This window comes from Saccoglossus kowalevskii, chromosome 4, assembly GCF_978046115.1.
Source record: "Saccoglossus kowalevskii chromosome 4, keSacKowa6.1, whole genome shotgun sequence".
Classification (NCBI taxonomy): Eukaryota; Metazoa; Hemichordata; class Enteropneusta; family Harrimaniidae; genus Saccoglossus; species Saccoglossus kowalevskii.
In genome coordinates this window covers 37,700,559-37,714,675 of record NC_140644.1, presented here as the reverse complement: position 1 = coordinate 37,714,675, position 14,117 = coordinate 37,700,559, and the positions used below count along the sequence as shown (strand labels likewise).

Below are 14,117 nucleotides of genomic sequence, written 5' to 3'. Positions count from 1 at the left end.
CTCACAAATTTAATTGTTATTATTTTATGTTTGTTTCTTTCTAAGAATAACTGTAGTGTAATAAGTACTGTTGCTGGTAGGAATATGCATCCAGCGCTTTAACTTTGTTGTCGGACATCACATTTGGTCATTACTTCATTGAATAATTATAATCGATAAACCATAACTGTTTGAAATCACCCTAGTCATTTGCTGTATTGGAAGCATGTGTGCTTACTGTGAAAATAAAGGATATTAAAATATTATAATAATTTTGCATTGAATAAATGCAATGCTTTTCATGTGTAATGAAGATGTGCTTCAAATATAGTAAATACAGTATTCTTCTTTGTACTTCATACCCCCAAAAACATTCAGAACACGGAAGTGTTTTCTAAGTTTCATTAATATAAGGTATAACTTGATGTTCACCTCTTTGTATATAAAATATGTTTAATTGCTTTAAAAATTTTCCTTCCATTAGTAAATTACCGCACATAGCACTGAAACGGCTCTTTTGCGGGTCGCTAACGATGTACTATGCAGTATTGATAATTCTAAGAATTCAGTTGCTCTCGTACTTTTGGATCTTTCAGCCGCTTTTGATACTGTGAATCACAGGATTCTCATCGATAGGTTGAGATCAAATTTTGGTTTAAATGGTCTCATCATCAAATGGTTTGAGTCGTATTTGAGTAACCGCATTCAAAAAGTGAAAATTGGAAATGTATTTTCTGATATGACGTCTATATTAGTAACCGGTGTTCCACAGGGCTCCGTCTTAGGGCCATTATTGTTCTCAATGTACATGCGTCCATTGGCCGAGTTATTGCGACGTCACGGCGTAAAATATCATTTTTACGCCGATGACACACAGATTTATTTATCGGTTTCTGAAGATGATCAAATTCGCGCCCGGGTGATACTTCAGACATGTATTCAAGATGTTAGCGATTGGATGTTTTGTAATTTCCTACTTTTGAATGTGTCGAAAACTGAATGTGTGTGCATGTCGTCTCGGAGATTCTCACAAGACTCGTGTCCTTTGTCTAGTATCGCAATTGGTGAAGAATTGGTTAGTGCTTCATCAAGTGCTAGAAACTTAGGTGTCTTGTTTGATTCGCAGCTATCTATGGAAACACACATTTCTACTATTTGTAGATCTGGATATTCCCATCTAAGAAATATTAATCGTATTCGTAAATCATTATCCCAATCTGATACTGAAAAGTTGGTACATGCTTTCATATCTTCTCGCTTAGACAGCTGTAATTCACTATTGTCTGGTCTCCCTGTAACTAAGATAAAACCTCTTATTCGTGTACAAAATGCAGCAGCCCGCCTTGTCACTCGTGCTCGAAAATATGACCACATTACAGACATTTTTATTAAACTTCATTGGTTACCAGTTGTACAAAGAATCAATTTCAAATTACTTTTACTAGTGTATAAATCTTTGTATGGTTTTGCCCCAAATTATCTATGTGAATTAATCGAATTTTATGTACCGAGTCGTAGTTTAAGATCTGAATCGAAGTTTCTTATTAAAACTCGTCAGATGTGTAGTAAAAAGTCCAAGGTGTTATACAAAGACCGTGCTTTTGAAAATTTAGGTCCTAAACTTGTTAATGAATTACCTCTGTCTGTTCGTTCTAGTCCTTCAGTAGACATTTTTAAATCCAGACTGAAAACGCACTTATTTAAATGTGCTTTTAATATTTGACTGATTGTTTCTTGTATCAGCGCCTTTGATCTTCATATGTTGGAATTGTTGCGCTTAATTAAATAGAGTTATTATTATTATTTATTATTATTATTATTATTAAATGGCGCCCTCACTCATCAATATATAAAATTAGTGGTTGGTCAAAAAATTTGTTAGTCGTGTGTAACTATTTGCTAAGCATGTTGTACATACATTCAAATGAGTACAGGAACCATTAATGATGTAGGGTGTATTGGGAGGGGTGGATGAATTCGTGTTTGCAATGTCTGAATGTAATATGCTGTGCGTTTATTTCAGGATGCAGCCTAATATTTTATGCTTTCGTTGTTGTTCAGTTATTGATAACATTTTTGTGGTGACTGGAAGATATATTGATTTGGTGTTATGTCATTGTTTAGATAATCTGTAGCTTTAGTGGTGTGGTTCCAATCAAAACTTATTATGAAAACATGACATTACAATATTTCCTGTTTATTTATTACTGTTGTAGATCATGGGAACTAGCCATCGGATATGTTGTCGGGAATAAATTATATACTGAACAAAATTCATTAATTATGCTGTAAATATTTCAATCTGAATTGGGAAATCTTTGTACTGTTATGCTTCAAAAATAAATAAAATATCTTGAAAAAGATTCAACTATGAAATATGAATTATAAAAGCAGAAGATGAAATATTGTATGAACAGCCAAGTATTAGTGACACTTATGATTTTAGTTGGGGTGGGCTATTTAGTGTAATGGCGAGAGCTTTTTAGATGGTGCATTGTAATGTATTTTGCGGTAATTTGTTCATTTTCAATTTTCAGAAGCAGACTATATGTCATGTCCTCCCACGCTTCCTATTCTTTGATGGAATGTACTCTGTATCTTTGTGAACAACTTGAATACGTGCACAACTGGGATCCTCATGGTGGATTCAGAATAATACACTGAACATAAATTAATCACATAAATATATTATGAATTATATTCAAACGCAAATACATTTGGAGGAACATGCCTTGTTTACCTAGGGATATTTGAATGTGGCTCAGACAAAATGATATATAATTAACGTTATTTGCATAAAACAGATATGTAGTGACTGTACAAATAGAACTCGTCTATTATAATATATAATTCGAATGCATAATGTAGGTTTTGCATTACAACTAACTCGAACACTTACCGGAATGGGATTGCATGATCTTCATATCTATATTAAGCTGTGAATTCGTTGAATTGCAACTTTAAATGGTCGCTTCGGAAGGATACACTAAACGAAAACAAATTGCAACTCAGATATATAATGGATTATATGCAAATCCCTGTATTTTCTATCCAATAGAGATACAGTGTGCTGTGTTGATATGGTATTGTACTGTAATAGCATATTATTTTACCGATGGAAATAAATATTTATATGCTAAATAGATTATTTCAATTTTTGAAATACATTAAGGTCATCCTAACCATGACAATTTAATAACATTTCTACACAATACTAGTCTGTAAAATTTTTGTTTGATACAAAGTTGAATTTTTTTTATTATTTTGCCTGATATATTTGATATTTTTGAAAATAGTTTCATATATATCATTACTCTTTGCATTTGTTTTCGTTTTTTTCTAAGATGTACTGTTTTGATTATCTAGTTATTCGTCATAAATTAGGAACGTGCAATTACAAAACCGTTATTTCGAATTGGTTAATATTGATACCTGTCTAGAACAGTACGAACAATATAATAAGAGTTTATAGTTAATATCAAATATGAGAAAAATATCCACACAACCTGTATTGCTAATTTAAACTTTATACCAGATTACACATAACCCAATCAAATATTTGGCCCTACCATAAACTTTACTATGTAAAAATAATGATTTTATAAAAATAATATAGACTTTCCATAGCCAGGATAGAGTAGACACGATCAGCCATATTTTGGATGTTATAGGTGCAGCTTTATTATTAGGCCTACATGTTTAGTGATTCATCGGCATTTGTATTGAAGTATAAATAATCCAGTAATATGATTTATTATGTAAGTAAGCTGTTCGAGGTCAACGGTACAATGGAAACCATCGTTGGCAAAAAAATTAGGGTATTTTATTGTGATTATATTCTAGTAAAGGATAACATAATAAATTTCAATTAACCAATGTAATTAAATCTTTCATGTGAAGAAAATTTGATTTGTTTGTACATTTGATACGAAAATAAAACATGATCGTTGAATCAAGTGGTTCTATGAAAAATAAATGCTGATTAAGCATTTTAGATGATTTATTTCTGAATATATAAAATGGCAACATCGGTAACGCCTATTCCACCGACCCACTTTAGCATCAAGATCATATATTTCAACCATATAATAATTTGAATATTTTGAGGAGAAATGTGACTACTCTCCCTTACATTTTACAATATATGTTTATGGTTATGCATTGTGCCTTCCTCTGCACAATAATAGTGTTAAAATATAATAGACATGCCATTTTTTTCGACAGAGCAAGATCCGTGATACACCTAGAATGATGAGAACCTTTTTAATCGTATTGCTGGATGGCCACTATATCACACTTATATAGGATAGATTTTCACTTTGTCCCTATCATTGTAGCTAAAAAAGAACATATATAAAGAGTAAATGTATGTAGTTCACTACATTGTTTTTTCTTTTTAACACAGTTGTTATATTTTTTTTTAAAATTCTAACAAGTTTGGATCCCTTCCGAGTTTGTAACAATGTACATAACAAATCATCTAGAAATAATCATGTGTGTGTTTACTGACTTGATTAAATTATTACCAACAATTATAGGTGACTTTCAAGAAACGAAGCGACAATAATATTTTACATCTCATATGTCTGATTCGAATATCACATTGTTTGAAACAATAATGATAATTTTTCAAACATTACTTACTGAATTTTGATAATTTAATTTTTGTCATAGTTAAAAAGAAAAGAACGAAGCCGACAAGATGTTCGGAATTGTTGTTGTCCTGTTAATATTGGTCATTGTTTGTTCAGTGCCCTCGTACTCTATGTCAGAATTACTCTGATTGGGTAAATATAGTTTTAAAATACCACTCTCCCGTTTTAGAGGGCGATTTTAAAAGTGTTGAAAATAAGCAATCAAAGCATTTGATGGATAGAAAAGTGAAATATGAATGATATAAAAAAAATTAGTGCAGACATGCAGATTCCAGCATTGAGTGCGAATGTGATCGCAATAAATGAAAGTAATGATTTTTCATTTGTTCACAATTTTTTTTCCAAAAAATTTGATGTGCCCTGAGAGACTGCATTTAAGACAAAAATTAGACACGTTCATATATGTCAGTGAGGAAAGGATATAAAGATGTTATTGTTTGTTTCAGTCATTATTCATTTGTTTTACGTAAACTATATATGTTTGTCTTTTTTAAAATGTTATAGTCGAACTTACCTTATTAATGATCATATTTAGGAAGGAATACTTACTTTAATATGTGATTTGTTTATCGTATGTTATGATTGATGTACAATAGTGCAAAGTGCTTATTAATAAAACGCCGTATTTGATATATTTTGTTTTCCAAAGTGATAATGTTAATGATAATGTTTTTACCATGTGAAAATATATTTTAAAATGTGTCTCTATGACAATCACTTGTCAATATTCAGTTTGTGTTTTGCGTGAAAGCCCTTTTCAAAGTGTTATGATAGTAAGCACTTCATTATAAGATGTCGATTGAGACACTTTTCTACCTGTCGTGATCATAAACACTTTACCATATATGTGTCTAGTTTCAAAAGTGTTGTGACATTAAGCAATTTTTACACATGTTCCTGGTGAACACAGTTTTCATAATGTGTGTCTAGTAAAATCACTTTTTAAAGTGTTGTGGTAATAAGCATTTTTATACATGTTACTGGTAGAAACTCCCTGAATTTCAAAAATGTTGCAATAAGACACTAACTGCATGTATTGTCACAATAAGTAAACGTTTGTAAAGGGTCAGTAATGTTTGTTATTGGATTATCCCTTATTGTTAGTTTGCATTACTCTAGAATTCCGAAAGCTCTAGCAGTACGGGACTTAAAATGACAGTTGTTTTCTCTAATTTGCACGCTCGCGCTTGAAATTATTCGTTATCAGACACAATTAGTTCTGTGATATCAGTGGTTAATAAGTTAAATTTATAATGTACGCTTATGATAATACAGTAAGTCTGCAGCGTTTTATTTATTGTCCCAAGTAAGAAATAATTAGCGAACAAAAAACAAATCTGCATAGAAACTGAAAAAAAAGGTTTTCTTATTATCGGAGTCATTTCAGTGGTCTTGATTACGCCAATGCCTCAAGAAAATTTCAACCAGAAATTCAGCAGTGTGGTCTCGCAATCGCGGATTGAGTCAGTTTAACAAGGTTCGCCATTTCTGTGGTAACGTGGTAATTATGTAAACAATGACTTTCCAGTTTGTAAAAATTGTCTTCTGAATTTAAGCTTTTGAAAGTTACGCTAAATTATGGTTCAGAAAAAGACAACATATAGGGAATTCTAAATTCAACAAACATCATCAAACCCTTCTCGATAATTTAATTGTCATTAGTTTATGTGTGTATCTTACAATGAATAACTGTAAATGTACTAAGTACTGTTGCAGGAAGAGACATCCAGCAATTGTTTTAACTTTATTGTTATATGACCAACATTTTAAGTCATCACATTTGGTCGATATTTCAATGAATATTTATAAATGTTAAACCGAAACTATTTAAAATAATCATTGCCATTTGTTGTACTGGAAGTAAGTGTGCTTACTGTGAAAAAAAAAAACTACTCAATACGGTCAAAATAAGACATATTTTACATTATTGCATATTGCATTAATAAATACATTGCTTTTTATGCGAAATGAAGATATGTTTTTGATATAGTAGCTACATTTTTCTTAGTTTCACTTCATACCTCCAAAGACATTCAGCAAAAGAAAGTTTTTTTAATCCAAGGTATAATTTGGTATTCGCTTCCTGTGATATTAATTTCCTCAAAAATGTATATGTCATTAGTAAATTGCGCCCTCACTCAACAATAAATAAAATGAGTGGTTGGTTGGTTGGTCAAACAATTGATGAGTCGCGTGTAGCTATTTATTAAACATGTTGTACATACATTGAAATAAGTACAGGAACCAATAATGCTGCAGGGTGTATTGGGAGGTTTTGAGGATGTTTGCACAGATTGAACGTAATATGCTATGTTTTATTTCAGGATACAGGCTGATATTTGGTGCATTCTTTGTTGTTCAATTATGGATACAATGTTTGTGGTGGATGGAAGATATTTTTATTGGCTGTTGTGTCATTGTTTAGACAATATGTAGTTGTAGGGGAACTGAACAAGATTTACAGTTAAAAACAGAATTATTCATACCCCTACTGAAATTTCAATGTTTTGGGTTTTTCTGGAAAACGACAGGTGGATACAAAATATTGTGGCTTTAGTTGGATACCTTTACTTGAAAGGTAAAAATTCTGAATGGGTTTTGTACAACATCATTTGCATAACGAAAAGCATATTACTTTATTTGTATTCTGACTCACTAAAAATTTGTCATACTCTTTGTTAAAGCATGCCATTTGGCCATATCCATCTGATATGCAAATGCTTCAGACATTCTGCATGTTGTTTTGTTCACATGTAAAGTTGTGTAGGCCAGTCTGAATAATTTCCAAGGTGGTAAGTGAGTTCTGGAATGCCATTGTTCTAGAGTATAAAATCAAGTGCAATAATGCCAACAAAGATGGGAAAGGCTATAAAGCTATTTAAAAAATGTCAAAAAATATACTTTTGTTTTCGCTTTCGTTCTGACAACCTCGTATTTGTCTATATATCACGCCACACGTACATTAAATATGTCATTTGAAGCGTTAGTTATTAGTGATCTTTTTTCTGTTTTGAATTTTTTTTCTCGTAGATTTGTTTTACTTAAAGCTTAGAATAGTAGTAAAATGAATTTAAAAATGTACATAGCGAATGAAGCGAAAACATTAGGTGAAATGTGCTTTTTGTATCAAAACAGTTTATGATAGTTAATTAATATTAATATTAATAAAACTGAACAAGATTTTCCTTAATTATTTCTTGCAATAATTTTATTTGAATTGGGAGCAAACTGTGACACCAAATCTATACGTTGTATTGTTAAGCTTCTAAAATTAATTTTTAGAATGTTTTGAAACAGATTTAAATATAAAGTATGGATTGTAAAATAAGAAAATGAATTATTGTCCTACAAATTAATTTGTATATCGCAACAGTCAAGTACTCACGATATTACTTGGGGTGGAGCATTTAATGCAGTTTTTGTTTTTGTTTTTTGTTTTTATTTGTGACAACTTCAAATAAAAAGACACTGATAATGCAAGGCTAGATCACCAACATCTCACAAATGTATCTTCTCATGCTAGAGTATGATAGTATATGGTTCAGTGACTAACTATTATTTTTTCAAATATTATAAACTTTTATTATTTGGAAAGGTTCTTCTGCATTAATGGAACATATACTTACCTATATAATCCACCATAAAGATACGACGGCCGTAACAAAATAGCGACACATATGAATATTGCAATGCAGTTCTGCAAAATACTACCAAATACAGTTACTATTCATGATGCAGTCAGGTTGTGCATGTTGGTTCTAAAATGACATCATTAACGACTATTAACAAATAAAAGAAATCTATCCAAGCAAGGCGGAGTGGAACTGTCTACAAATGGTCTACACAGCCAATACTTGAATCACATTTATAATTAATATATGTGCTTCCCAAGTACGTGAGTTCAGGGAAAGTGAATTACATTACAAATCAGATGTGTTATCTACATCTTGATGAAAAAATGACACGTCTGTTCTACAACGATGAAAAAGATATGTAGCATCTACCATAGCACAGTTCTTGTTCGACAAAAAATACATGAATGCAGTTAATATACAGAAATGGATGCTGTTGAAATTAAACCAGATTTATCAAAGTTTACAGTAGTTATAGTATACAAGACCAATACACAATATATCATTAAACATTACCAGAAAATTATTGAATGTACACTGTATCTTTGTGAACAACTTGGATACTTGCACAGCTGGGATATTCTTGGCGACTTCAGAATAATACACTATCATAAATCAATCACAGCAATGTATGATGAATTATATTCAAACGAAAGTACTTCACATTTGGGAGAACGTGCCGTGGCTAGCTAGAGATATTTGAATGTTATGGTATATAATCAACATTATTTGCATATTGAAGAAAATCTGAATCAAATTGCATAAAACTGCAGTGTCTGTACACATTGAACACATCAACGATAATATTTATAATTCGAATACATAATGTAGATTTTTTATTACTACTAACTTACTGTTGTTTCTAGAACACTTACCGGAATGGAATTGCATACATTACATATCTATGTTAAACAGTGGTCGCTTCTGAAGGATACACTGAACGTAAATAAATTGCAACACAGATATATAATGGATTGTATGCAAATCCATGTATTTCTATTCAATAGAAATACAGTGTGCAGTGTTGATATGGTATTGTACTGAAATAGCATATTATTTTACCGATGGAAATAAATATTTATATGCTAAGTGGATTATTTCAATTTCAGAACAGCATTAAGGTCATCGTAACCATGACAATTGAATAAAATTTCTACACAATAAAAAAATGTAAAATTTGTGTTTGAGGTCATTTGTACTATGGAAATCATCAATTGCAAATTAAATGATACCATGTTATTGTGATTATATCCTAATTACAATTCACTTTCATCTTTAATAAAATGCAATTAAATAGTTTCTGTGAGGACCATTGTTTTAGGTTAATACCAACATAAAGGATAACCATAATAAATTAAATTAAACAGTCAGTATTACTATTGACGAAATTTTTCCGAAGCGAGTAATCATATGACTAATTTAGACTTTTTTCATTCTGATCAAAACGGATGACCATGAATCAAACAATACACCGGTAAAATTAGGCACCAGTAATGTTGTTTGTAGTTTACCATTTTTTCACCACTGTTTCTGATCACAAAATTGTTACCGGAACATTGTGTGCAGTTTCTGAGTACTAATAGGACTATATTTCATCAATATCCTTTAAATTCTTGGCACCATGTTCACTGAAATTATTTTTCTTTCTTTTTTAGAAAAAAGGAAGCCAGAACCTTGAGGTTGTATGTTATCTGGCATCTCTTAATCCAGAAAGTTATGGAATATTAAAGAAAATTTTTGAAATGCATGAAAAGGGATGTCTAAAGAAACAAAAGCGTAAAAGTGACAATGAGTCAAATCCTGACATACAACCATATGTGTTCAGAACATTAGGATCATTTGACAATGAAACATCGACCTTATTACTAAAAGATGTAAAAGACGGAAATTTATCAATTCAGGAATTAAAAGAAGAGTCACAATCCTTTTATAAAATGTCACATGTACAAAAGGCATTTGTACAGTTAATGAATTTAAACTCATGGGATGAAGCTGTGGCAAAGTTCCCAACAGAAACAACGAGAAATGCCCTGGTTAGGTTTTCCTCTGAAAAATTTCGCCCAACTATACCAGACGTCTTTGTGAACTATTGCCAAAGAACTCTGTATTGATAATCTGTCAGACAGCAGAGACAACACCCCTGTCATTATTCATGGCATAACATTTTGTCAAAGCGTTTATTGTAAATGGAAACTCAATAGAAATGGTTCCTGAAGAACTCACTAAAATTACAAGTCATGTAACTGGTTTTGACCTTGTAATTTTAGACACACCACAGGTGAGCTGTTTTTTTTATTCAAATGAAAGATTAGTCAAAATAGTTGTACATTATTATCCTATATTGAAGGTCACATTAGTTCACAGGTCACAAGACTTGTTCTGATCGCAGTAAAACCTTTAAATGTAAGAAATAACTAATAATTTGAATCAGTAAAATATCAAATAATAGAAATAAACAGTGACACAATATATATATTCGGAATTCTAACATGGCATTTATCAATTAGAAGAGTTGGATTATCACTAATTAAATCCATTTTGGTTGCATTAGGTGTTTTTTTAAAGTTTCTTGTGAAATGTATGTAAGCCTAAAGTGTTTTGATGCATACCTCAAAATGTAGCCATATCTGCAATAATAGAGCTTTCATGCAATTTAATATAAATGTTCTTTTTTTTTGAATTGCAGAATTGGCAAGAAAAAGACATGCAATCCTTTTTAGTGACAGTAAAAAATGTCAATATGACAGCACGTCTACCCAATTACTGTATGACCGTGTTATGTGAAATGGAAAATCTGCCCACTATAAATCTACAGCTAACTGCAGTTGGATGTATCAAAATTGACACGGCATTCTACTATGTGGAAGATGCAATATCAGCTAAGATTGTAGTTCTAAAAATCATTCATTACACAGTTGTGTATAGTTATGTAGTTGAATATTTATCAAATTAGCACTTATTAACCTGACTTTTAGTGCATGTTATTATGGCAGAAAAGAAAAAGTATGTGCACATACAAAGAGACAAAAATGCATTTTGACACATGCTTTGAAAAAAAGGCACCAGCTGTTAAGTGTCTTCTGGCATTACTGGATTTGGCAGCAATAAGTATGTACAAGAAAGGATGTGCAAAATTACGTGTGAAAATTCCTGATCTTAATATTAGCCTAGGTCTTATTCACTACATTTTGTTCTTATATAGTTTCCACCCCTGGTGGTGCTGTGAACACAATTTTTCATAACGCCTACATCGTACACTGATTCTGTACGTAAATATCATTGTTGTGTAACTCTTGAGAAAAACGATACAGCTAATAAACTTTGACTTTGTGTTTATTTTTTCTCTCATAGATTCTGTTACACTGACAAACGCCATCCATCCAGTGGTTGTAGGGTATTGGGCAAGTAATGAGAAGATTAAAAGAACTAGCCTTAACGTCACTGATGAGTTACCAAGTAACAGGCACAACTTTCGGAAAACGGTAAAGCCTGTCTTGGATAAAGATGGAGATGGTGTCATTGTCAACAGCACCCAGAAGAATGTAGCACTATTTGAAAAAATGATTGAAGTGTTTACATACCCAAACTAATGGGGTGCTTGATGCATGTTGTGGAACAGGTTAGTTAATGCACTACAATTACACCTGTTTCACAGAAATAATGTCTCATATTTTTAGTGATTCATAAACCGGGACAACATACTCTGTCATGCATTAATCAGACAGCACTTATAATATTCTGTATTTCATTAAATATATGACGAAGGGAAATACATGATAGTTATCGGGATAATGTGTTTATACATGAGAATTAAATGCGACTGTAATGTTTAAATTTTGAGTTGGCATCGTCCGTTTCTATAGTACCACTGACCTCGATCAATTTACATGCTTGAGTACATTACAGTGCTTGTGCACGGATTTGTGTGAATGAAAATTATAAATCATTGTGACAGCAGTGTAATTTAAACAACTGTTTATGACAGAGATAATTTTCAACAAATATAAATACAAATGGATATTGTGAATAAACTGGAAAAACATATTTATTGTGAATGAAATTGACAATGAAAGTATGTTCAGATCTATCAATTATTCTAATAGAATACAATAACTAATGAAGAGGCAATGTGTATTATAAATTACACTCAAAATGCATTATGCATGTTTAAAATAATGAATCATAATACTGAGAGCGTGTTAGTGATATAGTATATTATTACAGTGGCACTCATAATGAATTCACCGTCTTTTAGTGCTATACAACAAACCATAGCATAGCCACGCACTTGCCACTAAAGTATATTCTGACCTACTTACTCTACACTGGATTATATCATATCTGAACTTATTATATCTGAACTGGGAATCTAAAGATTGCAATGTTACTCCAAGAACAACAATGTTTTATACACTTCAAGTATCGTCAATGTTTTGACATGACCTGACCCGCATTGTCTCATTCATTTAAGAAACATTGTTCCTTAACGTGGACTTCAACGATAATGCAGTACACAATTCGTATCTTTACATGCCATAGGGCTTGTGTCAACATTTATTTTTTGTAAAAAGAATGGTTTTACTCAAATGATTTCATGTATTCATTATCAACTGCTGGTATCGGTCTGCACTATGGCTACCATTATTTTTTTTAAATTAGGGCTACTGCTCAGTTCAACTTACAATGTTTACTTTTTTCGAAATTTACATGTGTACATCACACTACTCACATTCGGAATATTTTTTCTATTTATTTTTATTCTTCAATTTAAATGATATTGAAACACTAGATTTCGAGATTATTTTTGAGATTTTCCTTATTTTGTTTTGTATTATTATCCTACTTTTTTCAGTGGTTAAAGGAATGATCAATATTAATTTGTATTAATTATCAATTTGATGAAAATTTCAAAACAGTCTTTGGTACTGAAAACTAAAAATTGATCGTCACATATTTTGTAAGCATCGAATGTTTCCATGGTACTGCTGACCTCTATGAGCTTTCACACATGGATAGGACACACCGCTGGTACATAATTTTGTATATGCTAAATTTATTTCGGTATGCACACGAACTTTTATTTGTTACTACGGGAGACATGTGTTGTCCTTTTGTAAATGAGAACTATGAAAATAGAGTGAAAGTATATTCCTAATATGGAAAGAGATATATTCACACATGGTATGATTCATTTAAACACATACACATTTAACTTAATTTTGAATTTACAAAAATGTGTACCAGCAATGTCGTATTAGATTCATGTGAAAGCTGACAGGTCAGCGATGCCATGGCAACGTTCAATAGTAACACAATATGTGACATGATATTCATAATCCCTTTAAATAAAATGTGCATACTTCGTAAAAACAAATAATAACTGAAAAAATGTCATAAAATAGCAATTGCAAAAATAAAAACTACCTTTCGTTTGAAAGTTGAACGAGCTAAAATGGTTTTAATCAGTCTATTACTAATCAAAAATAGTTGGTACTTATTAAAGATTTGTATAGCAGAATGAGTAAGAGTATATGGAGTGAGTTTACTTGACAGAATTGAACAGGTGAAGCCTTTCTTGTTATGTAAAATTAAAAGTGTCGTTGATGTGTAAACATACATGTTCACTTAGTTCACATTGTTATTAGACTGGTGATACCTATATTATGCTTGTATAATTATTTTATAGATTACTTAATATCAAACGACTTTATAAACAAATCAAATTAAAAACACGATGCAGATGCCGATGTCATACTAGAATCTCAATCATGTCACAAAAGCATCATTTTTCAGTTCAAGTCTTTCCTTGACTGCACGAATCATCTATATATCGTCATCGCACCATGTAAAT

At 31.3% G+C, this 14,117-nt stretch overlaps 1 protein-coding gene across 1 annotated transcript in view; it reads left to right on the top strand.

Annotated features, from left to right (window-relative positions):
• LOC146747378 (uncharacterized) overlaps positions 1-10,377 on the top strand; it is a 58,747-nt gene extending 48,370 nt beyond the window's left edge. The window contains exon 8 of the mRNA XM_085498408.1: positions 9,922-10,377. Within this exon, the coding sequence (XP_085354534.1) occupies positions 9,922-10,377 (456 nt within the window). The remainder of the gene's footprint in view (positions 1-9,921) is intronic.
• The last annotated feature ends 3,740 nt before the right edge of the window (positions 10,378-14,117 follow it).